Source organism: Pleurodeles waltl, chromosome 6 (assembly GCF_031143425.1).
Source record: "Pleurodeles waltl isolate 20211129_DDA chromosome 6, aPleWal1.hap1.20221129, whole genome shotgun sequence".
Lineage (NCBI taxonomy): Eukaryota > Metazoa > Chordata > Amphibia > Caudata > Salamandridae > Pleurodeles > Pleurodeles waltl.
The window spans coordinates 372738291-372763868 of NC_090445.1; the positions used below are offsets into that span (position 1 = coordinate 372738291).

The following is a 25578-nucleotide window of genomic DNA, read 5'->3' on the forward strand; positions in this document are numbered from 1 at the left end:
CTGCGTAAAATGGTGCATGCATCTTTCACTTTAGATATAAGGCTTGCCTCATATCGTCATCACTGCACTTGGACACTCTAAGTCACCCCTTTGGTAGGCCCTTCAGCCCAAGGGCAGGGTGCGTGGTCCTGAATGTGAGAGTACCCCTGCATGAGCAGAGGTACCCCTACGAACACCAGACTCCATTTCCTGGGCTTTGTAAGTGCAAGGAAGCCCTCTTAAGGTATGTAGCGGACAGTGGTCAACATGAGTGGTCCAACTACATAATGGCTTCTCCGAACCTAGGCAGGTTTGGTATCAAGCATGTTGGAATCATGCAACTACACCGATTCCAGTGCTAGATGCATGATACCATGCCATCTGGGGGTTGCTAAGATGATCCCCCAGTTCTGCCTGTACAGCCTTGCAGGGTCTGCATGCCAGCCTGCGCTGCTGCAGACCCTAGACACTGTTCTGCACTCCTGCTGGTAAGCTTAACTCGAGCAGGGGAAAGCAGAACAGAGGATTTCCTGTTAGAGAGGGGTGTGACCACCTCTCCCTTTGAAATGGGTGTCTGTGCGCTGGGGTGGCCTCTGAGCACCACCAGACTGCTTTGAAGAGCCCATTTGGTGCCCTCCTTGCATAAACTGGGTTTGCACCAGTGCAGGAACCCCCGGTTCCTGTTCTGGTGTGAAACCACATAAAGGACAGGGAAGTGACCAACCCCCTCTCCTGCTCCTCCCCTAGGGAGGTGCGCATAGCTCTGCCAGGTGGCTGGTTGATTCTGCTGTCTTGGAAACAAGATGTGCAGAGACCCCTGGGAGCATCTGACTGGTTAGGCCAGGTAGATGATTTCCCTGACCCCCTCCGATAGGTTGGTGACTGCAGAGAGTGACCAACCCCCTTTTAGGATTACTTAATGGCTCCCCAAAGGGTGGGTCCTCAGATTTGTCGAGCAAGACTCTACAGCAGAATATCTCTGCAGGACTCTTCTGCTCCTGGCCTCCGGAACCGCTGCTGGTCTGTCTTAGGAACTCAAACTAGACTATATCCATTTGGGAGGACTCCCACTGCCACATTGTTCCTCCAGCTCCTGCCAGATTTTTGCAACATCTGTGGCTGTGCATCCTTCAGGGTCACAAGGACTTTCTTTGCATCCAAGAAGCACGAAGGAATCTCCCTTGCAGTAAAGGAGTCACTCCCCTGCATCTGCAGGCACCTCAAGATGACAACGACCATCTGGTGGATCCTGCTGTCCCACGTATCAAACCTTCTTTGTGCCAACTGCTTTTCTTGGGGTCCACTGAGAAAGGCCCTGAATCCATAAAAATCCAACTGCTACGGTGCTGTGTAGTCCTGTAGGACACCTGGCTCTGCACCCATGCGCCTGTGGGATTTCTAGTACTTACCTTGATAATTTCTTACTCCCCCAGTGTAGGAAAGTGCCCTTTTTGGCATGGTTACCCCCCTTCCTTTTGCCTGATATTGATGCTGACTTGACTGAGTGTGTGCTGGGATCCTGCAAACCAGACCCCAGCACCAGCGTTCTTTTCCACAATTGGCACACCCCTGTCACACAGTTAAGTCCCTTGTAAAGGGTACCCACGTACCAAGGGTGCTGTGGCCAGGAAAGGTCACCAAAGGCTGCATCATGTATTATGCCACCCTGGGGTAACCCTCACCAAGCACATGCACATTGCAGCTTGTGTGTGTTGGTGGAGAGAAAAAAACAAAGTCGACATGGCACCCCGCTCAGGGTGCCATACCCACAAACGACTGCCTGTGGCATAGGTAAGTCATCCCTCAAGCAGGCCTTACAGCCCCAAGGCAGGGTGCACTACGTCACAGGTGAGGGCATATCTGCATGAGCAATATGCCCCTACAGTCTCTAAGTCCATTCTTGGACATTGTAAGTGCAGTGTGTCCATAGTGAGTACATGGGCTGGGAGTTTGTCAATTATAACTTTACAGCTCCATGATGGTTTCACTGAAGTCTTAGAAGTTTGGTATGAAACTTCTCAGCACGATAAACCCACACTGATTCCAGTGTTGGATTTATTGAAAAATGCACCCAGAGGTCATCTTAGGGATTCCCCCTGTATTTTAGCCAACCTTCCAGTGCTGGAGTAACCGGTCTATGCCAGCCTGCCATTTCCAGAGAGGTTTCTGACCACATGGGGTCAGAAACAAAGCCTGCACTGAGTGGAGTTGCTTCACACCTCCCCCTTGCAGGAACTGTAACACCTGGAGGTGAGCCTCAAAGGCTCAGGCCTCTTGTTACAGTGCCCCAGGGCAATCTAGCTAGTGGAAAAGCCTGCCCCCCGGGCAAAGCCCCAATTTTGGCTGCAAGTGAGGTGGGAAATTAGGAAAAACACGGATGAGCGACCACTCCAGCTAGGACCACCCCTAAGGTGTCCAGAGCTGAAGTGACCCCCTCCCTTCAGAATTCTGCATCTTGGTTTGGAGAACAGGGACCTATAGGGTTAGGTCTGTGTTCCCCTCCCCAAAGGGAGAGGACACCAGAAGGGTGTAGTCACCCTCTGGGACAGTGGCCATTGGCTACTGCCCTCTGACCCCTGTAACCAGGATTTAAGGGCTCCCCTAAACCTAGCTCGTCAGATGTCTGGCAACCTCAAGAAGACGACAAGAATAAAGAAGAAGGACTGCTAAGCTGACTACCAGCAGATAAGATTGCAGTTTCCACATTGCCCCTCCTTCAAACTGATTTGGTCCCAGGCCTACCGGCCTGTCTACAGCTTCTGAAGCCCCTGCTACAAAAAGGCAATGCATCCTGCAGGACCAGTGACCTCTTTCAAACCCCAAGAGGACTGCCTTCCCACCAGAGGACCAAGATCTCCCGAGGACAGCGGCCCTGTCCACAAAGAAACTCCAGCAAAGGACTCCAGAACTGCCCTGGATCCGCAAGTCCTGCCCACTCTGTAACAGACGCCCACAGCCCTTATCAAGGTAGCCCACCAGTTCAGAGCAGGTCTCCAGGCGATTCTGACCTTGTGTCTACCCTGGTTTCATCCCTCTTGGCCAACACAACAATGCCTGCAGCCTAAATCCGGAGGACCCCACCCCCCCCCACCACCCCCCACTCCTTCGACCACGAAAAAACAGGACAAAGATTCCCAATGCCAAAAGGTACCCCTGCACCTGCAGCCCCCTGGCCTTGGGGAATCTGACCTCCGGTGCAGCAACGTTCATCAGGCAGACCTCCTCCAGCCTGTGGTTTTCCTAAACTGACCTCCTGGACCCAGCCTGCAGCGTACTTTTGACCCCCAAGGTGCCCCTATTCAAAAGCATTGGAAGCCCGATGCTGAGTTTGTCTCCTGCACCCGGCTGCCCCTGAGCCTCTGAGGATTTGTGTTTGGTGCTGACCTGTGGCCCGAGCAGTGCTCACTTAAACCCCCCAGGTATGCCCTCCGAAGACGCGGGTACTTACCTGCTGGCAGAGCCAATACCGAGCACCCCAGTCGCCATAGGAGCCCATTTTAAATCTTGCAGTAACTTTGACCTCTGCACCCGGCCGGTCCCGTGTGGTGGGTGTTTAGGGTTAACTCGAACCCCAACCTGTGGACATCCTAACCCCAGAGACTGGAACTGTAAATCTTGTACTTACCTCGATAAAGTATATACAGAGCCAGCTTCCTACTCTCAGTCCCTGGGATTCTAACACTCTTAACTTGGTTGGGCACCTCCATTTTTGTACCACTTTATTAGTATATAGTTTCTACCCATGAATTTAGCTCATGGTGCTCCACCATGGGTTAAAAGCATAAATAGCAGAATAGAATAAAATGCAAAGTGCTTTGCTTTAAATACACTACAAAGCAGTTTGGAAAAATTATACGCCAGACGGCTTCCTTAAAATGGCGCACTATGGTAATTCTCTTTGTTCGGTCCAAGTATAGACCAGTTAAAGCAATCAGACATGCAACTGTACATAAGGAGAAAAAGAAAGATTTTAGACTCATTTCTGCAGTCTCCTCATGTACATTATTAAGTTCCCTTTCATGATTGTTTAAGATGGAGTATATTAATGACATAAAAACTATTCAGGCACTGGCAAACCGAAGTGCAAATGCTATCTGTTATCATAATATTAACACTATAAATTACAATATGATTTAAGTTTAAAATAGCCTATCTAAAACCTCAAAATAAAAACAATGAGTGAGGAGAGAACCTTCCCAAGGAAATGCCCATCTATGGTTCCCCAAAGTTCCTGCTGTTTGTCCCAGTATTAAAAATCTGACGCTATAATAGCCCTGCAACGAATAGACCAAGCTGCTGTCAGGAACTTGGTTACAGCACTTACAACCAGGGTAGACAAATCATATTTACATATTCTATAAGCATTGGCTCGATCATGTAATTGCAGGGCTTTACACAGAGGGATAATCCATTTTTCCCTTGGATTCTTGTATAAAGGGCAGAAAAACAGAAGGTGTTCAATTGATTCCTCACATATGTTACAGTTTGAACACTTATTAGCCTCTGATCTATTCTTCAGCCAACGAGCGGTGAAACTATTGACTGGTAAGGTTCCATATCCAAACTGAAAAAATAGGGCACGTGAGTATGCGGGTATGGCTAGATCCAAGAATTGCTCAGACCTTGGTTCTTGTTTGGCCATCAGGAACTCAGATGTTAATCTTCCCACCCCGTTACTATGGAGAATCGCCTTGTTAGCCTTCTCCCAGTACCTTTGTTTAGCTAATGAGGTGGCATTAGTGGGGATCAACTCCAGCCTCTCCCAAAAATGAGGGAGAGACAGTTTGTCCCAGGCCGTTTTCATCTCCCTCAACCAGCTGACCTTTCTCCAGTTACACTGAGTTTTTGTGAGATCTTTAATAGCCTCTCGAAAGGGTGCCAGTTCTTCCTTTTTCCATAGGCGGATCCAATATAAGAGAGGTTTCAAGCCTGCTATATCTTTAATGCTGTTTATTCCAAGATCGAGTCTGAGGGGGATAATTGGCGTACCCTTTCCCAACTTGGTTATATATCTGACAAAATGATTCTCCTTAATTTGTAAGGTGTCCAACTGCCTATGGAAACCCCATAGCTCTGCCCCATACAATGCAGCACCTCGGATATGAACTTTATATATTCCAAAGATAGGTTTCAGAGGTGGGCTAACCACGCTTCTTGCTTCACGTCCTAAGGCCCCCCCTCTTTGGCATATAGTGAGACCCCCTTTTCTAATGGCCACATCCCAGCTACCCGAATCCATTAATCTGGTCCCCAGGTAATCATACTCAGCAAACCTTTCCAGGGGGATGGAGTTCATTGAGATGGTCACTTTTATTTTTGTTTTCCGTGAGCTATATATCATAAGCTTGGTTTTCCTGACATTAACTTCCAGGTCAGAGTCTCTGCAATACAAACAGAATTGGTCTGCCAAATTTTGCAATCCCTTAGGTGTTTTAGCTAGTAAGATGGTATCGTCCGCATATACCAGACCTGGAATCTTTTTGCCTGCCAATTTAGGTGAGTCGTTGTTACAATTAGTGAAATATTTGATGCAATTATTTATATATAAGAGAAAGAGGGTAGGTGCTAGGACACAGCCTTGCCTAACTCCTCTTTCAATAGCAACTGGATTGGTTAATTCACCGTCTTTGCCACACCTAATTTGGGCAAAAGTACTTTAATGAAGTCGGACTATTAAATTTAGTAGGCCTTTGGGGACACCCATGCTCATTAATGTCAACCAGAGTTTATTCCTAGGTACCAGATCAAAGGCCGCTCTTAGATCGAAAAAGGCCACATATAGGTTCCCACCTCCAACATCCACTGTCTTCCATTTGATTGCTAAAAACCTCAAAACCTGATCTATTGTGCTAACCGCAGGTCTGAACCCTGCCTGAAGATCCGAGATAGCCCCGTTCTCTATAATCCACTCGTCTAGATGGAACAAGATCTGTTGTGCGAAAAGTTTTTGAAGGTTATCGAGTAAACAAATCGGGCGATAATTAGAGAGATCACTAGGACTACCTTTTTTAAAACGAGGAACTATCTCGGCTCCCTTCCATGTCCATGGAATGGGTGCTCCTGCGGCGACCGCATTACAAACCAAATTCAAATAGGGGGCCCAATCGTCAGGGTTTGATTTATAAAGATCGCCAGGAATTTTATCAAGACCCGGGGCCTTTCCCCACTTCAAAGAGGTTATTGCTGCCTTAGTTTGTGCTAAGGTAAATTGGATTGGAGGTAGGTCAGATTTTCTGTTCCCGGCCAATTCCCTAGGATTTAGAGCATCCGCCCCTGCATAAAGTGACCCGAAATGTTTTACCCATGTTGCAGAAAGGATCGAGCTGCCAGGCTGTGACCGAAGATCACCACTGTCATTAGAAATAAGCTTCCAAAACATTGAGGTGTCATTGGCCAATGTTAATATAGTATTAGTGTTGAAATAAAGAATATTTAATTTTTATGTCGAACATAGCAGTGGGCAGTCACCGGTTTTCAGAGCTGTTGTTATCTATCTGTGGGCTTTAACCATGCCCATCGCTTTAATTCGTTCCTGGGCTTGCCTTAAAAAAATTCCTTGATATCCTTTGTAAATGCTTACGTTTGTCCTGCCTTGAGGCTTTTTTGTTACGCCTTGCAGACTCACCCTGTTGCATGGATTATTTTACAATTGCCAATATACTTCAGTGTGGGCAAACGACTTTTTTCTTTTGTCTCTCCCCTTTGCATCATGCTCCATGGCGCTCACAGCGCAAACTCGATCAGCGGCATTGGAGCCCTCATTACATTGTTTACACCGTTACTTAATCTGAATAATTTCAATTTTGTCTTTACCTCTCCCCTTCGCGCTCCATGGCTTTCAAAAATCTCCTGTAATTGATAAATGCTTTGGTAAAAAACACAGCAATCCTCAATGCGACTCTCCTTCCACAGCGGGAGAGCAGATAATACAATATTCACTGCACTTAGGAAACTCGCCCCAAACATTGTTTGCTCATAATGCAGCCAGTGGTGACCCTACAATGATGGGACCACCAACAAACCGTTCAGCACAATGCGCTCTTTCTGTGTAGGTCATCTCTGGGTCCCCACACAAGGTCAGTGGGGACCCCAAAAAAATTATCCCTCCCATCATTCAGTGTCTTTGTAAGTGCTCTCATGGCTGGAAGGTTTGTTTTAAAGCTGGGAGTAGTTTGTGTTCTAGGGCCTGGTTTGTGATAGTATTGCTGTAGGCAAGCTAGGCCTGAAAACGTATAAGGCACATGCCCTCTAGGGGCTAAATATATGGTTACACTGCATTACTTTCTGCCATTCTCTTTTCATGTGGTTATGCCCTCTAGGGGTTAACTATATGCTTACTTGACCATGTTTCTTACAAATGTTATTTTTATAGTGGTGTCCTCTAAGGGCTGTTCTGAGCATTAAAGCAAAGATACTACAATATTCACTGCACACAGAAACTCGTCCCATAATGCTTTGCAGGGCATTCCTTTTACAAAACATTATTGCTGTTAACATAATAAGCCTTTGGTGGTCCTAAGACCAGTGGGACCACCTTCAAAATGTTCACCACAGCGGGGGAGCAGATAATACAATATTCAATGCACTTGGGAAGCTCTTCCCATAATGCTTTCCGGGGCATTTCTTTTACAAAACATTTTTGCTCATTACTCAGCCTGTTGTGGCCCTACAACAATGGGACAACCAACAAACCGCTCAGCACGACGTGCTCTTTCTGTCTAAATTATCTCTGGGTGCCCACACTAGGTTAGTGGGGACCCCAAAATAATAACCCCTCACACCATTCAGTGTCTTTTGAAGCTCTCTTAGTGTGGGAACTTTTGTTTTACAGCTGGGAGTAGTTTGTGTTTTAAGGGCCTTGTTTGAAATAATATTTCAGTAGACCTTCTAGCCTTTTAGTTATATGCAAGGTCACTGGCATTATGTGGCAAGAAAAGTCCAGTTATGCATTTACAACGCCAATAGCTCTAACTAAAGCAAATGCAAGCCCAATTACATTGTATATGCTTGTAACACTTGGTGTGGTTCTTTCATGTGTGACAATCACTGACTGACTACTGTGGTATAGTAAGTGCTTTAATCTCCTGATAAGCTTGACGTGCTCTCCATGGCTACCTCTAGAGAGCTTTGGTTACCTAGGCACCAAAGCACTATAACTAAGGGTTTCTTGGTCTTAGTATAGGATGCCACACCATAGGTGTACACCATAAACTGAGCCAGCCTCCTACATACACCATCACCTGTTGAGCCTGTTTTGGAGACTGTGGACACTTCACAGCACCAACTCCATGTCCAGGAGGGTACAGGGCGAATTATTGCTTCCCCAGCTCTCCCGTTCAAGAGGAAACTGTCCTTCCAAGAGGCTTTGGACACTTTTCCACCTCCAAAGAAGGCCACTAAGGACAAGGCTACCACCACTTCTCCCAAGCCTTTGCCTATTCCTCCTGATCCACCTTGTCCACCACCTCCTCTAATCCCTGTTTCTCCTCCACCCCCCTCTTCATTCACCTGCTTCTCCTACTGCAGGAGATCTGACACCTCAGGGTTCCCTTTTATTTTTCGTGGAAGATTTGGATGGGGCACAGCAGGACCCAGATCCATAGGACAAATTTGACCCCGATCCCATGATCAGTAGAGACCCATATTTTTATTCCACAAGTTCCTCCCCACCAGAGGTACTACATCCTACCAGCAGATAGTAGCTCAGGCAGCTGCCTTCCATAATGTTGAGCTACACAGGGACCCCATTGAGCAGGACTTCCTTTTCGATACCTTAACCTCCACACGTGGGGATATCCAGTTCCTTCCCATGCTCCCTTGCATGCTTCATCATGCAGATGACATTTTAAAAGAACCAGTCTGCTCTAGGGATATCACCCCTAGAGTAGACAAAGAGTATAAACCTGCTCCCTCTGATCCACTATATATCAGATCCCAGGTCTTGCCAGACTCCATAGTGGCCTCCACTTCAAGAAAGCGGGCCAATTGTCCGGCCACAGGAGACTCTCCTCCCCCAAAAAGAGCAAAAAGCTGGATGCTGCTATCTGGCAGCCAATCATTCACGCATCCCCAATTCACAGGCCCTGCTAGCCAGATTCGATCAGGCTCACAGGGGTGAAATGGTGGAGATCCTCCAATATCTTCCAGATGAGGACCGCAAAAGAGGACAACAGATTGTTGCAGAGTGACAACCAATCTCTAATAATTTCATTTGCTGTGCCCTGGATGCCGCAGACATGACTGCATGTGGTATAAACACAAGTGTACTAGTAAGGAGACATGCCTGGCTTAGATGCTCTGGCTTCAAACCAAAGGTCCAGCAAGCGATGCTCAATATGCCCTTCGACAAGGAGCCTCTTTACGGCCCTCAAGTGGACTCCACCCTTGAGAAGTTAAAAAATGATGCAGACACTGGAAAAGCCATGGATGTTCTTCAGTCCTCCTTACAAAGATGCACTTTTTGTCGCCCCACATTTAGAGGTGGTTACAAATCAACAACCTCAGAGGTCTCTACCCCCTAGTCCAGACAGCTTTCAACCTCATACTCTTGAAGTTTCTTGAGGGGAGCCTATAGAGGCAATAACAACTGAGGCAGAGGTAAGAGCACCACCACCCGCAGCTCTTCCTCCACATCCAAACAGCAACTACCTATGTCTCCCCACCACCCTCTCCACACCTGTCGGGAGACCAATGGGTCCTTTCCATTTTCCAACATGGTTACTGTCTGGAGATTATTACCACACCTCCAAACATTCCCCCTCGCCCTCACAGGCTATCCCACGAGCATCTCAACCTTCTCGAACAAGAGCTACAATCCCTTCTTCTCAAAGGGGCCATAGAGCCTGTTCCATTACAACACCAGGAAAAAGGAGTATACTCCCTATACTTCCTCATACCCAAAAGGGATGCCTCTCAGGCCTATTCTGGATCTCAGACCATTAAATCACTACATTCTCTCAGACACTTTCACATGGTTACTCTTCAAAACGTTATTCCGCTTCTAGAGCAAGGCGACTTTGACTTCCCTAGATCTAAAGTACGCCTACTGCCATATCCCCATCCACCTTGTACACCAAAAATACCTAAGATATGTGGATGCAGGCAAATATTACCAGTTCAAAGTCCTGCTTTTTGATGTCATGACTGCTCCCAGAGACTTGAAGTGCTTAGCAATAGTCACCGCACATACCTGTGACAAAACATACATGTTTCCATATCTAGACGACTGGCTCAGCAGAGTCAGCACACTACGACACTGCCAATATCACATTCAGATGACAGTGGACCTGCTTCACACGCTGGGATTCACAATCAACTTTGTCAAATGCCATCTACAACCTCTTCAGATTTAGCCCTATCTAGGAGCTATTCTCATTGCAGAGTTGGGGTAAGCATTCCCCAACCCGGCCTGCGTTCAGAGTGTTCAGTCTCTTCTCCCCCTGTTTCAGGAGACTCAATCAAATGCAGTCAGAACTATCATGCACCTGTTAGGGATGATGGCGTCCTGCATTGCTGTTGTTCCCCATGCCAGACTCCACATGCGTCCCCTACAGCAGTTTCTGTCTTGTCAGTGGTCTCAGTCACGGGGTCACCTGGATGATCTAGTGTTGTTAGACCGCCATACTCTCCGTGCTCTGCAATGGTGGAGCACCACAAACCTGCCGAAAGGGTGGCCGTTTCTGGACCATGTTCCTCAGATCATTCTGACCACAGATGCATCACTCATGAGCTGGGGCTCTCACCTTCAAGACCTTGCAGTACAGGGCCTCTGGGTTCTCAGTCACCAGTTCCAACATATCAGTTACCTCGGGCTTCAGGCAGTCTTTCTTCATCACCTGTCTCACAAGGTTGTCTTTGTCCACACTGACAACATGACACCCATGTATTATTTTAAAAAATGGGGGCTGGGGGGATGGACACGGTCATCCCAATTGTGACAACTCTCTCAGATAATATGGAAATTGGCTCTCCACCACCACATACACCTCATGGCAAGAGTATCTCCCAGGGATGGACAACAACTTTTCAGACCTGCTCAGTAGTATGCAGCAACAAGTCCACGAATGGGAACTTCACCCAAAAGTCCGTCAAACTTACTTCGCAAAGTGGAGAACTCCTCAGATAGACCTTTTTCCCACAGCAGAAAACACAGATTGCCCTCCCTCTCATTCCATTTCTGTTCGAAGGATCAGGCAGATGTCTCTCATCATGATCCTTGTAGCTCCGACTTGGGCGTGTCAGTCATGGTTAACCACACTTCTGGACTTCTCAGTAGTTCCCCACGAGAAGCTCCCCAACAGGCCAGACCTCCTCAATCAAAATCGAGGACAAATCAAACATCCAGAACCCAAGACTCTCAACCTCACGATATGGCTCCTGAAGTCAGAGCTTGGTTACTTAGGATTGCCTGTGGAATATATGGACATTCTCAGGGAAACTCGTAGATCCACAATGAGAGCATGTAATGCTGCAAAATGGAAATATTTTGTATGCTTCGGCTAACTCAAACGTATTAATCACATTAAAGCTACTGTCCAAGACATTTATTTGCTCCACTTACTGAAAGCAAATCTATCTTTGACTTCCATTTGCTTACATTTTTCAGGTATAGCTGCGTATCTACAAGACAGACAACACTTTTCCAATCAACTGCCATTCCCACTGGCTAGCAACTCCTTTTATGGAGGGCTGCTTTACAGTCTAAGCAGAGCATGTGTATATACAGCCACACACGTCATTGAACGAAAAATGTTGTTTGCCCACTAAGCATCAGTTCGTGGCATGTAGTGCTGTAGATTCACATTCGCCCTCTTCTCCTCCCTGGACGCCTGTGGCCATTCAGTTACTTTATATTTGTATATTCTTGTACATATATAATTACATTTGCATGGACATTTTTTTCTCTATACTTCCTCTACACTCTTTTACTCACTTACCTGCGGGAAAACAGTCTAACAAAGAAGTCAATGCCCATGCTCGGAATCACCGAGAAGAAGTCACTCGCTCCCATGACTCGAAAATGCTTCTTCGAAGAAAAATAACTTGCAACACTCCGGACCCAACACTAGATGGCAGGAGTATGCAGAGCATGTGAATCTACAACACTACATGCCACAAACAGATGCTTCATGGGTAAGTAAAATTTTCCTTACCAGGTAATCAGTCTGTTTTTGGTACCAGCGTGTATCAGAGTGTCAGTCTTTGTACACACACATATATGAATCTCCTCTTGTAAAAAACAAAAATGCTCTTGCATACTGGCAGGCCTTAAAGTATTCGAACATATGATTAAGACTTCTCTGGTAAAATGCATTTCTTTTACCAGTAGGTTTTTCCAAATATTGTCTTGGAGACCATCCTCGCAACCACCCCCTGAGGCTTGTTTGCCTGCTTTGCCAAAGATGGTTTTTGGCTCTCAATCCAGCCCTGCTTGGCTTATATATAATGTTCTGGTTGTGCATTTAGAGCTTGATTTACTTCAGTTCAGTGAAGAAGTTCAATACCGGTGTCTGCAATGGTGTTGCTTTTCGTACACATTTTGTATTTTTGGATTTACTGAGCATGTCTTCTGGTGTCTTCTTTCTTCAACATACAGAGTGTTCGATGGACATAGAAAACATTTGGACTGTTCACAAGACTGGGATCACCTTTGCGGTAAGAAAGGTGCAAGACATTCTGGTAAGTCAAGACCCTGTTACCTGTGTCATTGCCTCTCCCTGTTATTCTGGCTTTACCTGTGCTGCCACCTACCATTCTGAATTCCTCCAGCTCTACTGGAGGCATAAAATGTGTATTTGTGAAGCACACTTTCACACCTTGGGACATCTTTGCGCCGCATAACAGATATTTGTTACATAACTTGGAGGTACTCTTTGTGTCAACCTTGGAACGAGAAAGGCTGATGGAACCTCTGGGATTTTAATCTCCGACCACTAGGTCAAACACAGATTCCGGGAGTGGATACATTACTTCACTGTGCAGGAATGTGGTGTTATTGCAGGCCGCGAAAACCCAGAGTAGATTGGCCTTGGTGCAGCAATGACAGCAAGTGGCTGTTAAGAATATTCCACTAACTAAGCTCATGGAGGAAGAAGCTAGCCAGTGAGACAGAAGTACAACAGTGACTTCCAGTGGTCAGACTAGATGACAGACTGAAGCCCAGGAGAGAGCATATTAAGTGACTGTAACTCATTTCGGAGGAAAATCATAATGGAGAAAGTTACTCAGAAGACCCGAGGCTGGTGAAACCTCATTTAGACTTCCAAAATGACAAAAAAAAACTTTTCCTCAAATACTTTGAAGAAATTTCACAAACACACTAGAAAAAGGGTACATAAAGGGTGAGAAAATGACACAAAAGCCTCTAAAGGGAAAAAGTGACGGATTATTGGATTGTGGTTGCATTTATATAGTGCTTTAACCCTTAACTAGACTCCAAAGGGCTTATGGGTGGTTAGTTTGTTGATCTGAGAGAGTGCTATGACTGTAAGAGAGTAGGTGTGGGTTATTGCCTATGTGGGTAGAGTTTTGGTATCGTGATGAGGGGCAGAGTGGTGCTCTTAAAGTGTTTTGATGCTCTTACTGTGTGTTGTGATGCATGAATTTGAAACAAGAAAAGGAGTTAGATATGGGAATGCTTAAGCATTAGATTACATTTTTTTAAAGGATATATAAAGTGCAGTGTAGCCTATGTGAGACGGGTTGTGTTGTTATGCAAGTATGGCAGACTATTGTTAAATGTATAAGGCACACATCAAATAAAAAGTCCATTTGAGGTCAGTTTTCTTGTCTTTTATTCTTTGGATCTTGATTTCCAGCCGTGAATCCCAATCATCACTTGTCACTTGCCGCCAACACGTGTTTCGTCAGGGGTGTACCCTGTGACTTCATCAGGGCTGCAATTACATAAACCTGTTGTAAGGAAATGCCTCCTTGGCGTGGTTACCCCCTGACTTTTTGCCTTTGTGGATGCTAAGTTATGACTTGAAAGTGTGCTGGGACCCTGCTAACCAGGCCCCAGCACCAGTGTTCTTTCCCTAAACTGAACCTTTGTCCCCACAATTGGCACAACCCTGGCACTCAGGTAAGAACCTTGTAACTGGTACCCCTGGTACCAAGGGCCCTAATGCCAGGGAAGGTCTCTAAGGGCTGCCGCATGTCTTATGCCACCCTAGGGACCCCTCACTCAGCACATGCACACTGCCTCACAGCTTGTGTGTGCTGGTGGGGAGAAAATGACTAAGTCGACATGGCACTCCCCTCAGAGTGCCATGCCAACCTCACACTGCTTGTGGCATAGGTAAGTCACCCCTCTAGCAGCCTTACAGCCCTAAGGCAGGTTGCACTATACCACAGGTGAGGGCATATGTGCATGAGCACTGTGCCCCTACATTGTCTAAGCAAAACCTTAGACATTGTAAGTGCAGGGTAGCCATAAGTGTATATGGTCTGGGAGTTTGTCAAACATGAACTCCACAGTTCCATAATGGCTTCACTGAAAACTGGGAAGTTTGGTATCAAACTTCTCAGCACAATAAATGCACACTGATGCCAGTGTGCAATTTATTGTAAAATACACCCAGAGGGCATCTTAGAGTACACAGTTTGTATACTGCTGCATGCCTAACATAGCGGCGTACTGGAAACGTTCCGACCAACAGACAAATACTCAACGTCAAGAAGTTTCTAGTATGCCGCTATGTTAGGCATGCGGCGGTATACAAACTGTGTACAACATGGCATACTCTATGAAACCGCTGGGCCAGTAATACTGATATTACCTTAATTGACACTTGATTAATCATCTCCAACACCGCCTCCTGCGGATTCTCCCCCTGAGGACATATGAGATTCCATAACCTTCTCAAAAGAGCAGCAAGCAGTTTCGAACTTCCCTTGCCCACAAAGCAGACAGACTGCTTTCTTTATGATTTTAAGGAACCCTTTCAAAAAGCATTAGGGGTATGTTCATTGTCGATTTTCCAATGTTGATTACATCTGGGATGAGGGCATAAAGGTGAGGCAAGTCCCAGTCTCAGCTGCCACTGTGTTACCATGCTTGGATACAAAGTACAAGGCCCCGAAAGATGCTTCTGCATGTCTCATAGGGCTCCCCAAACTAGATTCCGTAATCACACAGGTGGCTGGTGCTGGTCTAAAAACCCTTCAGCAACAATATCAGCACCTCCAGACAGAGGGTATGCACCTGGATAACAACGGAAAGCAATTTTCCTCAATGTCGGCGATTACAATAAGGGCGGCAAAATCTTTGGCGGTTTTCGGACGATGCGATGGCCCGATGTGGCTCCATACATAGACAAACTTCCCAAAGACATAAAAGCTGAATACAAGAAAATCTTGCAGAGGCATCATCTGAAAATATTGATTTGGCCATGGACATTGTCACTACTGGTTTCTGACAACTGGCAGGAGTGTCAGTCAAACCCACCCACTTCAGTCCAAAGGTTCAAAATAAAATCTTAGACTTTCCTTACGATGACAAAGCCCTTTTTGGAAAACACATGGATGATCCCCTCCAGGCCATCAAAACAAACACTGACACAGTGAAATCAATGGGGACCCTACAGTTCAGAAAAATTCCTTTCAAGGTGCTCGGGAGAGAGGACTGCTTTCTATAGAGGAGACTACAAGCAGTATCGCTACTCCTCACATTCATCAGCCTCTTAACAGTTTTGTGCCTTTTATCAACAAAGATAACCACCACAAGCGGCCTATAATAAATCCCTTCCAAGGGGAAAATTGGGACAGCAAGGGAGGGATAACGGCCTCAATCAGTGACCAGTTACAGGCACCGGCTGCTCACCTACTTTCTCAATACCATCTCAGAGGAGAATATCCAATCCTCTTCAATGCTGGCAAGAAATAACAACCAACCAATGGGTCTTGGACCTTGTTCAGTTCGGCCATACATTAGAATTCATCCAGAAATCACCTCCAACCCCGCCCCAAACCTACTTGCAAAAATGTCTGCAACTCCTCAGGTTGGAGGTCAAAACCATACTAAAAATGAGCTATAGGGAGAGTTCTTATAGCCTGGAAAGGAAGAGGTTTCTATTCCCATTTCTGCTTGGTTCACAAGAAGTCAAAGCAGTGGCAACCGATTCTGGATTCGAAAAACAGGAAAGTCATTCTGCATGGTAATACTGCATGATATACTGCAGCTCCTGAACCAAAGAGACTATGGGGGTCATTCTGACCCTGACGGGCGGCGGAGGCTGCCCGCCAGAGTACCCCCCTCCAGAACACCGCTCCGCGGTCATAAGACCGCTGCGGTGATTCTGGCTTTTGCACTGGGCTGGCGGGCGGCCGCCAAAAGGCCGCCCGCCAGCCCAGTGCAAAAGAGCCTTCCCACGAGGACGCCGGCTCAGAATTGACACTGAAATACAATGTGGGGCCCTCTTATGGGGCCCCTGCAGTGCCCATGCCATTGGCATGGGCACTGCAGGGGCCCCCAGGGGCCCCACGACATCCCATACCGCCATCCTGTTCCTGGCGGGAGAACCGCCAGGAACAGGATGGCGGCATGGGTTGTCAGAATCCCCCATGGCTTCCCAGGGCAGCGGAAAACCGGCGGGAGACCGCCGGTTTTCCCTTTCTGACCACGGCCAAACCGCCGCGGTCAGAATGCCCTGCGGGGCACCGCCAGCCTGTTGGCGGTGCTCCCGCCAACCCTGGCCCCGGCGGTAGTGAACCGCCGGGGTCAGAATCACCCCCTATATGTCAACCCTTGATCTCCAAGATGCATATTTTCCTGTTCCTAGCCACCCAAAACACAGTTAACTTCTAAGATTCACATTAGCTGGCAGCTATTACCAGTTCAAGGTACTCCCCTTTGGCCTTAAATCTGCCCCACACATTTTCACAAAGTGCTGGGCACCTGTAGCAGCCTTTCTGAGACAACACAAACATCAAGTGTTACCCTGTCTCGACGACTGGTTGGTAAAGGCACCTTACAGTCAGGCTGCACAGGCGTCAATAACTGCCTGAATAAACCTATTCACTGAGCTGGGCCTCACACTGAAGTCAGTTCTTCATCCATTACAGCGGGTAACTTTTTTAGGGACAACACTAGACAAATGCTCAGCAAAGCATACCCCACACCAGAGAGGCAGGTAAAATTGATGACCTTACCAAAATTGGTGCAAAGAAAAAAGTCTCTTTCCGTTCACCATCTTGAAGTCCTCTTGTTCCATTCTGCCATCTGCAGGTGCATCTGCTGCAAGAGGAATTAGACAGGCAGTGTATACAAGCTACAGGATCCTTCGACATCCTCATCCAAGTCACTCCAGGCATGGTCAGTGTCTTATCCCAGTGGACGCAGCACGCACATCGGTCAATCAGTCTGCCTTTTATTACTCTAGCTTCTCATTTAGTCGTTACCACTGACGCTTCCCTAGAGGAGTCGGGAGTTTATCTCCAGGATCTACAGGTCACCGCCAAATGGCAATCTTTTCACCTTCATTTTAACATCAATCTGCTCAAATTCCAGGCAGCGCATCTAGCCTTGCAGGCTTTCCTTACTAGAATAAGAAGTTCTGCAGTGCTCATCCACACGGACAATATGACCACAATGCACTACATCAACAAGCAGGGTGGCACAAAATCTCACATGCCGCCCAAGACACACAAACTATTTTGGAGTGGTCCATCCGTCACAGAGTGCATATACGAGCAGAATGAAAACGAACGGCAAATGAAATATCATTGCGGACACACTCAATGATTTGGGAGTCGATACGGACAACACATCTCTAATTTGTTTAGATCATTTTTGTTTAATTGTGGGAGACTGACTCCAAGAGGCTGTTTCGGAACCAGATGCTGAGGTATTTAATAAATGTAGACTTTCACTGAAAATTGTAGGTGATGACAGTGGAGGGGTGGAGGTGAATGTTTAGAGGTAGGACCTCTGTCTTATCCTTATTCAAAGAATATCCAGAAAAGCAGGAGAACTTATGAATAGTCGCTAAGGGCCATATGTGTAAGGAAATGCCTCCTTGGCATGGTTACCCCCTGACTTTTTGCCTTTTCTGATGCCAAGTTATGATTTGAAAGTGTGCTGAGGCCTGCTAACTAGGCCCCAGCACCAGTGTTCTTTCCCTAAAACTGTACCTTTGTCTCCACAATTGGCACACCCTGGCATCCAGGTAAGTCCCTTGTAACTGGTACCTCTGGTACCAAGGGCCCTGATGCCAGGGAAGGTCTCTAAGGGCTGCAGCATGTCTTAAGCCACCCTGGGGACCCCTCACTCAGCACAGACACACTGCTTGCCAGCTTGTGTGTGCTGGTGGGGAGAAAATGACTAAGTCGACATGGCACTCCCCTCAGGATACCATGCCAACCTCACACTGCCTGTGTCATAAATAAATCACCCCTCTAGCAGGCCTTACAGCCCTAAGGCATGGTGCACTTTACCATAGGTGAGGGCATAAGTGCATGAGCACTATGCCCCTACAGTGTCTAAGCAAAACCTTAGACATTGTAAGTGCAGGGTAGCCATATGAGTATATGGTCTGGGAGTCTGTCATACACGAACTCCACAACACCATGATGGCTACATTGAAAACAGGGAAGTTTGGTGTCAAACTTCTCAGCACAATAAATGCACACTGATGCCAGTGTACATTTTATTGTGAAATACACCCCAGAGGGCATCTTAGAGATGCCCCCTGAAACCATACCCGACTTCCAGTGTGGGCTGACAAGTTTTAGCAGCCTGCCACACATCAGACATGTTGCTGGCCACATGGGGAGAGTGCCTTTGTCACTCTGTGGCTAGTAACAAAGCCTGTACTGGGTGGAGATGCTTCTCACCTCCCCCTGCAGGCACTGTAACACCTAGCGGTGAGCCTCAAAGGCTCACCCCCTTTGTTACAGCACCCCAGGGCACTCCAGCTAGTGGAGTTGCCCGCCCCCTCCGGCCACGGCCCCACTTTTTGCAGCAAGGCCAGAGGAGATAATAAGAAAAACAAGGAGGAGTCACTGGCCAGTCAGGACAGCCCCTAAGGTGTCCTGAGCTGAGGTGACTCTGACTTTCAGAAATCCTCCATCTTGCAGATGGAGGATTCCCCCAATAGGATTAGGGATGTGCCCGATCCACTCAGGAAGGGGGCACAAAGAGGGTGTAGCCACCCTCAGGGCTAGTAGCCATTGGCTACTAACCCCCCAGACCTAAACACACCCCTAAATCGAGTATTTAGGGGCTCCCAGAACCTAGGTAACTAGATTCCTGCAACCTAAGACGAAGAAGGACTGCTGACCTGCAAGCCCTGCAGAGAAGACGGAGACACCAACTGCTTTGGCCCCAGCTCTACCGGCCTGTCTCCCCACTTCAAGAAAAACTGCAACAGCGACGCATTCCACAGGGTCCAGCGACCTCTGAAGCCTCAGAGGACTACCCTGCATCTAAAAGGACCAAGAACTCCAGAGGACAGCGGCTCTGCTCCAAAGCAGAAACATCTTTGCAATAAAGAAGCAACTTTTAAAGAACACACGGTTCCCGCCAGAAGCGTGAGACTTTGCACTCTGCGCCCGACGCCTCGGCTTGACTTGTGGAGAAACAACACTACAGGGAGGACTCCCCGGCGACTGCGAGCCCGTGAGTAGCCAGAGTTGACCCCCCTGAGCCCCCACAGCAACACCTGCAGAGGGAATCCAGAGGCTCCCCCTGACCGCGACTGCCTGCTTCAAAGAATCCGACACCTTGTAAGGACACTGCACCCGCAGCCCCCAGGACCTGAAGGATCCAGGTGGCCCTCTCCCTTGCCCAGGTGGTGGCTACCCCGATGAGCCCCCCCTTGCCTGCCTGCATCGCTGAAGAGACCCCTGGGTCTCCCATTGAACTACATTGCAAACCCGACACCTGTTTGCACATTGCACCCGGCCGCTCCGGTGCCGATGAGGGTGTACTTTTTGTGCTGACTTGTGTCCCCCCCGGTGCCCTACAAAACCCCCCTGGTCTGCCCTCCGAAGACGCAGGTACTTACCTGCTGGCAGACTGGAACCGGGGCACCCCCTTCTCTCCATTGAAGCCTATGTGTTTTGGTCACCACTTTGACCTCTGCACCTGACCGGCCCTGAGCTGCTGGTGTGGTAACTTTGGGATTGCCATGAACCCCCAACGGTGGGCTACCTTGGACCCAACTTTGAACCCTGTAGGTGGTTTACTTACCTGCAAAACTAACAAACTCTTACCTCCCCCAGGAACTGTTGAAAATTGCAGTGTCCAGTTTTAAAATAGCTTATTGCCATTTGTGTGAAAACTGTATATGCTATTTTGCTAATTCAAAGTTCCTAAAGTTCCTACTTGAAATACCTTTCATTTAAAGTATTGTTTGTAAATCTTGAACCTGTGGTTCTTAAAATAAACTAAGAAAAGATATTTTTCTATATAAAAACCTATTGGCCTGGAATTGTCTTTGAGTGTGTGTTCCTCATTTATTGCCTGTGTGTGTACAACAAATGCTTAACACTACCCTCTGATAAGCCTACTGCTCGACCACACCACCACAAAATAAAGCATTGGAATTATCTCTTTTTGCCACTATCTTACCTCCAAGGAGAACCCTTGGACTCTGTGCATGCTATTTCTTACTTTGAAATAGTACATACAGAGCCAACTTCCTACAATATGTATGAAGACATTTTCCCATAGACACAGAATGGGTAAAACCCTTTGATACATCTGGCCCTAACATCCCTGGAGTGGCTGAGCTTGGGGAGGCAGTAAATATTAAAATGGCATCTGTGTACGCAGCTGTTTTATAGGTCATGTCCCTGAATTGTATACCTGGGATTTCTGTGGACTTATTTAACATTAGTAAGAGGGGGTCAATGGACAAACGAAATAGTAAGGGACATAGTGGGCAACCTTGGCAGGTACACTGCTGTAGGGTAAAGGGTTGTGACAGGGCACCATTAATTTTAAATCCAGCTGAGGGGTCAGAGTATAAGGCTGTGGTCATTTTGATGAAGGATTCACCCAGATTATAACTGCATAGGGCCGGTCTGGAAACTTTTAGAATGGTGGTGTCCCATCCGATCAACTTTCTGACTAGCATGCTTCCCGTCAGCCTGTCCCACACCTTCTTCCTTAAAATCGATAAAATTGTCTCAGAATTTCTATGGAATAAGAAAAAGGATAGAATTAGCCATACAAAACAGAGAGTCATCTCCAAGCTTGATGTGGAGAAGACGATCAGCCATCTTTTCCCTCTAGAAGCAACCCTGCTATGTCCCACCAGTCTTATTCACACTCCAATCAGATCCTTAAGGATACAATCTCAGCCCTGTTGTCGGTAGATAGATTTCCTGCATCCAGTTTACACAAATATTTTTACCTGTCATTATGGAACAAGGAACAGATCATCAATTCCGCAACCATCGGCTTGATATGGGCAGCCAAAGGTATTACATTGATATTGGATATGTATATATATATATATATATATATATATATATATATATATGTTCGATGGCATGTGTAGCTGCAGATACACATGCTTTGCACATCCCGCCATCTAGTGTTGGGCTCGGAGTGTTACAAGTTGTTTTTCTTCGAAGAAGTCTTTTCGAGTCACGAGATCGAGGGACTCCTCCCCTTTCGGCTCCATTGCGCATGGGCGTCGACTCCATCTTAGATTGTTTTTTTTCCGCCATCGGGTTCGGACGTGTTCCTTTTCGCTCCGTGTTTCGGTTCGGAAAATTAGTTAGAATCTCAGAAAAATCGACGGTATTGTTTGCGTTCGGTATCGGGTTAGTTACAACAGATCAACACCAACTTTTGAAGAGCTCCGGTGGCCCTTCGGGGTTTTTTCGATCCCCGTCGGGGCCTGGTCGGCCCGGCCACGTGTCTCTTCAAGGCTGATGGAACGGACCCCATTCCGCTTCTGCCTGAAATGTCACAACAAGTATCCGTATACAGACCAGCACCTGGTCTGTAACTTGTGTTTGTCTCCAGAACACAGAGAAGATACTTGTGAAGCCTGTCGAGCGTTTCGGTAGAGGAAGACATTAAGAGACCGAAGAGCGAGAAGACTGCAAATGGCGTCGGCGCCGACAGGACCAAGGCATTTGGAGGAGGAAGAAGAAACCTTCTCCATCCAGGAGTCGGACTCGGACGGGCTCGATGCCGAAGAAACGCCTAAAACCGTGAGTAAGACGTCAAAACATAAAACTCACGAGAAGACCACAAAAGCCCAGGGGACGCCACCGCCAACAGGCCATGGCTTAACCCGAAAAATAGGTGACCGATCATCGGCACCGAAAAAGGGCACGCTTGTGTCGAAGTCATCCGACTCCGGTCGAGATACCGGCACACAGCAATCTCGGGCCCGAGACAGCGGCTCCGAGCAAGTTCGGCACCGAGACAGTGGCACTGAAATGGGTCGGCACCGAGAGACCACAACGCCGAAAATAAAGAAAGTGTTGTCGGAGCCAAAAAAGGCTACCGAAAAGGTTTCCATTCCGAAACATCCAGCCTCGGAACCGAAATCAGGTTCCTACACAGAGGAACAGGGATTGTCCTCACAAATGCAAGGACATAAGTTCGGACAAGAACTAGAATCAATGGAGCCAGACTACACTCAAAGGAGGCTCCACATTCAAAAGGACACAGGGAAGATAAGCACTCTTCCCCCAATTAAAATGAAAAGAAGACTTGCCTTTCAAGAAAAGGACAAGCAGCCATAGGCAAAGGTGGCAAGACAGACAACTCCGCCACCATCTCCACCACCATCAATGCACGCATCACCGGTAGTCACTCCACCACTGATGCAATCCCCAACTCATACTGCAATGAGTCAAGATGATCCCGACGCATGGGACCTTTATGATGCACCAGTATCAGATAACAGCCCAGACTGTTACCCAGCAAGACCGTCGCCACCTGAGGACAGTACATCCTACACGCAGGTGGTCTCAAGAGCAGCGGCTTTTCATAATGTCACCTTGCATTCAGAACCGATTGAGGATGACTTTCTGTTTAATACACTATCCTCCACTCATAGCCAATACCAGAGCTTACCTATGCTATCTGGAATGCTAAAACACTCCAAACAGGTGTTTCAGGAGCCTGTGAAGGGCAGGGCCATAACTCCAAGGGTGGAGAAAAAGTACAAGCCACAGCCTACAGACCCTGTGTATATCACGCAGCAATTAACACCAGACTCTGTGATAGTAGTGGCAGCCCACAAGAGAGCAAACTCTCACACCTCGGGAGACGCACCACGTCCAGACGAGGAGAGTCGCAAATTCGACGCTGCAGGGAAAAGGGTTGCAGCACAGGCAGCAAACCAATGGCGCATTGCCAAGTCACAAGCACTTCTGGCAAGATATGATAGGGCTCATTGGGACGAAATGCAGCATTTCATAGAACACTTACCCAAGGAGTTCCAGAAAAGGGCACAACAAGTGGTAGAGGAAGGACAAAGTATCTCAAATAATCAGATACGGTCAGCAATGGATGCAGCAGATACAGCTGCAAGGACAGTAAATACTGCAGTAACAATAAGGAGACACGCATGGTTGCGTACGTCAGGATTCAAGCCGGAAATACAACAAGCCGTGCTGAATATGCCTTTTAATGGACAGCAGTTGTTTGGGCCGGAGATGGACACTGCTATCGAAAAACTTAAAAAAGACCCTGATACGGCCAAAGCCATGGGCGCACTCTACTCCCCACAGAGCAGAGGCACATTTCGCAAAACACAGTTTAGAGGGGGGTTTCGAGGACAAGCTACAGAACCCACAACCTCAGAAACAAGGCCCACCTATCAAAGCCAATATCAGCGGGGAAATTTTCGGGGGCATTATAGAGGGGGACAATTCCAAAAGAATAGAGGGAAGATCCAAAGCCCCAAAACTCCTCAAAACAAACAGTGACTTCCAAGTCACAAATCCCCAACACATAACACCTGTGGGGGGGCAGACTAAGCAATTTTTACAAACATTGGGAGGAGATAACAACAGACACTTGGGTACTTGCAATTATCCAGCATGGTTATTGCATAGAATTTCTCAGATTCCCTCCAAACGTCCCACCAAAAACACACAATATGTCAAAACAACACATGGATCTTCTAGGACTAGAGGTCCAGGCATTGCTACAAAAAGGAGCAATAGAATTAGTACCAAATCAACAGAAAGGAACAGGAGTTTACTCTCTGTACTTTCTCATACCCAAAAAGGACAAAACACTGAGACCTATATTAGATCTCAGAACATTAAATACCTACATCAAATCAGACCACTTTCACATGGTGACATTACAAGACGTAATCCCACTGCTCAAACAACAAGACTACATGACAACACTAGACCTAAAGGATGTATATTTCCATATACCAATACATCCTTCACACAGAAAGTACCTAAGATTTGTATTCCAAGGGGTACATTACCAATTCATGGTGTTGCCATTCAGAATAACAACTGCGCCAAGAGTTTTTACAAAATGCCTGGCAGTAGTAGCTGCGCATATCAGAAGGCAGCAAATACATGTGTTCCTGTACCTAGACGATTGGTTAATCAAAACCAACACACTAGAACGGTGTTCACAACACACAAAGTACGTCATAGAAACCCTACACAAACTAGGATTCTCAATCAACTACACAAAGTCACACCTTCAGCCGTGTCAGACACAGCAATACTTAGGGGCAACATTCGACACAGCAAGAGCGATTGCCACTCCAAGTCCACAAAGAGTACAAGCATTTCACAATGTAATACAGGTCATGTATCCAAACCAAAGAATAAAAGTCAAAATAGTAATGAAACTCCTAGGCATGATGTCCTCATGCATAGCCATTGTCCCAAACGCAAGATTGCACATGTGGCCCTTACAACAGTGCCTAGCATCACAATGGTCACAGGCACAGGGTCAACTTCTAGATCTAGTGTTGATAGACCGCCAAACATACACCTCGCTTCAATGGTGGAACAATATAAATTTAAACCAAGGGCGGCCTTTTCAAGACCCAGTGCCTCAATACGTAATAACTACAGATGCCTCCATGATAGGGTGGGGAGCACACCTCAATCAACACAGCATTCAGGGACAATGGGACTATCGGCAAAAACAGTTTCACATAAATCACTTAGAACTATTAGCAGTATTTCTAGCGTTAAAAGCATTTCAACCAATAATAAGCCACAAACACATTCTTGTCAAAACAGACAACATGACAACGATGTATTACCTAAACAAACAGGGAGGGACACACTCAACACAGTTGTGTCTTCTGACACAGAAAATATGGCATTGGGCGATACACAACCACATTTGCCTAATAGCACAGTTCATTCCAGGGATTCAGAATCAGTTAGCAGACAATCTCTCTCGGGATCACCAACAGATCCACGAATGGGAGATTCACCCCCAAGTACTAAACACTTACTTCCAAATATGGGGAACACCACAAATAGATCTGTTTGCAACAAAAGAAAACGCAAAATGCCAAAACTTCGCATCCAGGTACCCACAGGATCAATCTCAGGGCAATGCGTTATGGATGAGTTGGTCAGGGATATTTGCATACGCTTTTCCCCCTCTCCCACTCCTTCCATATCTGGTAAACA

General features: G+C 47.0%; 1 protein-coding gene across 5 annotated transcripts in view; it reads left to right on the plus strand.

Annotated features, from left to right (window-relative positions):
• Positions 1-25578, plus strand: part of RIPK3 (receptor interacting serine/threonine kinase 3) — a 382452-nt gene that overhangs the window by 249843 nt on the left and 107031 nt on the right. For all 5 annotated transcript variants that reach the window (XM_069238291.1, XM_069238287.1, XM_069238289.1 and 2 more), the window contains one exon: positions 12575-12657. In XM_069238291.1, coding sequence (XP_069094392.1) covers positions 12575-12657 — 83 coding nt within the window. The remainder of the gene's footprint in view (positions 1-12574; positions 12658-25578) is intronic.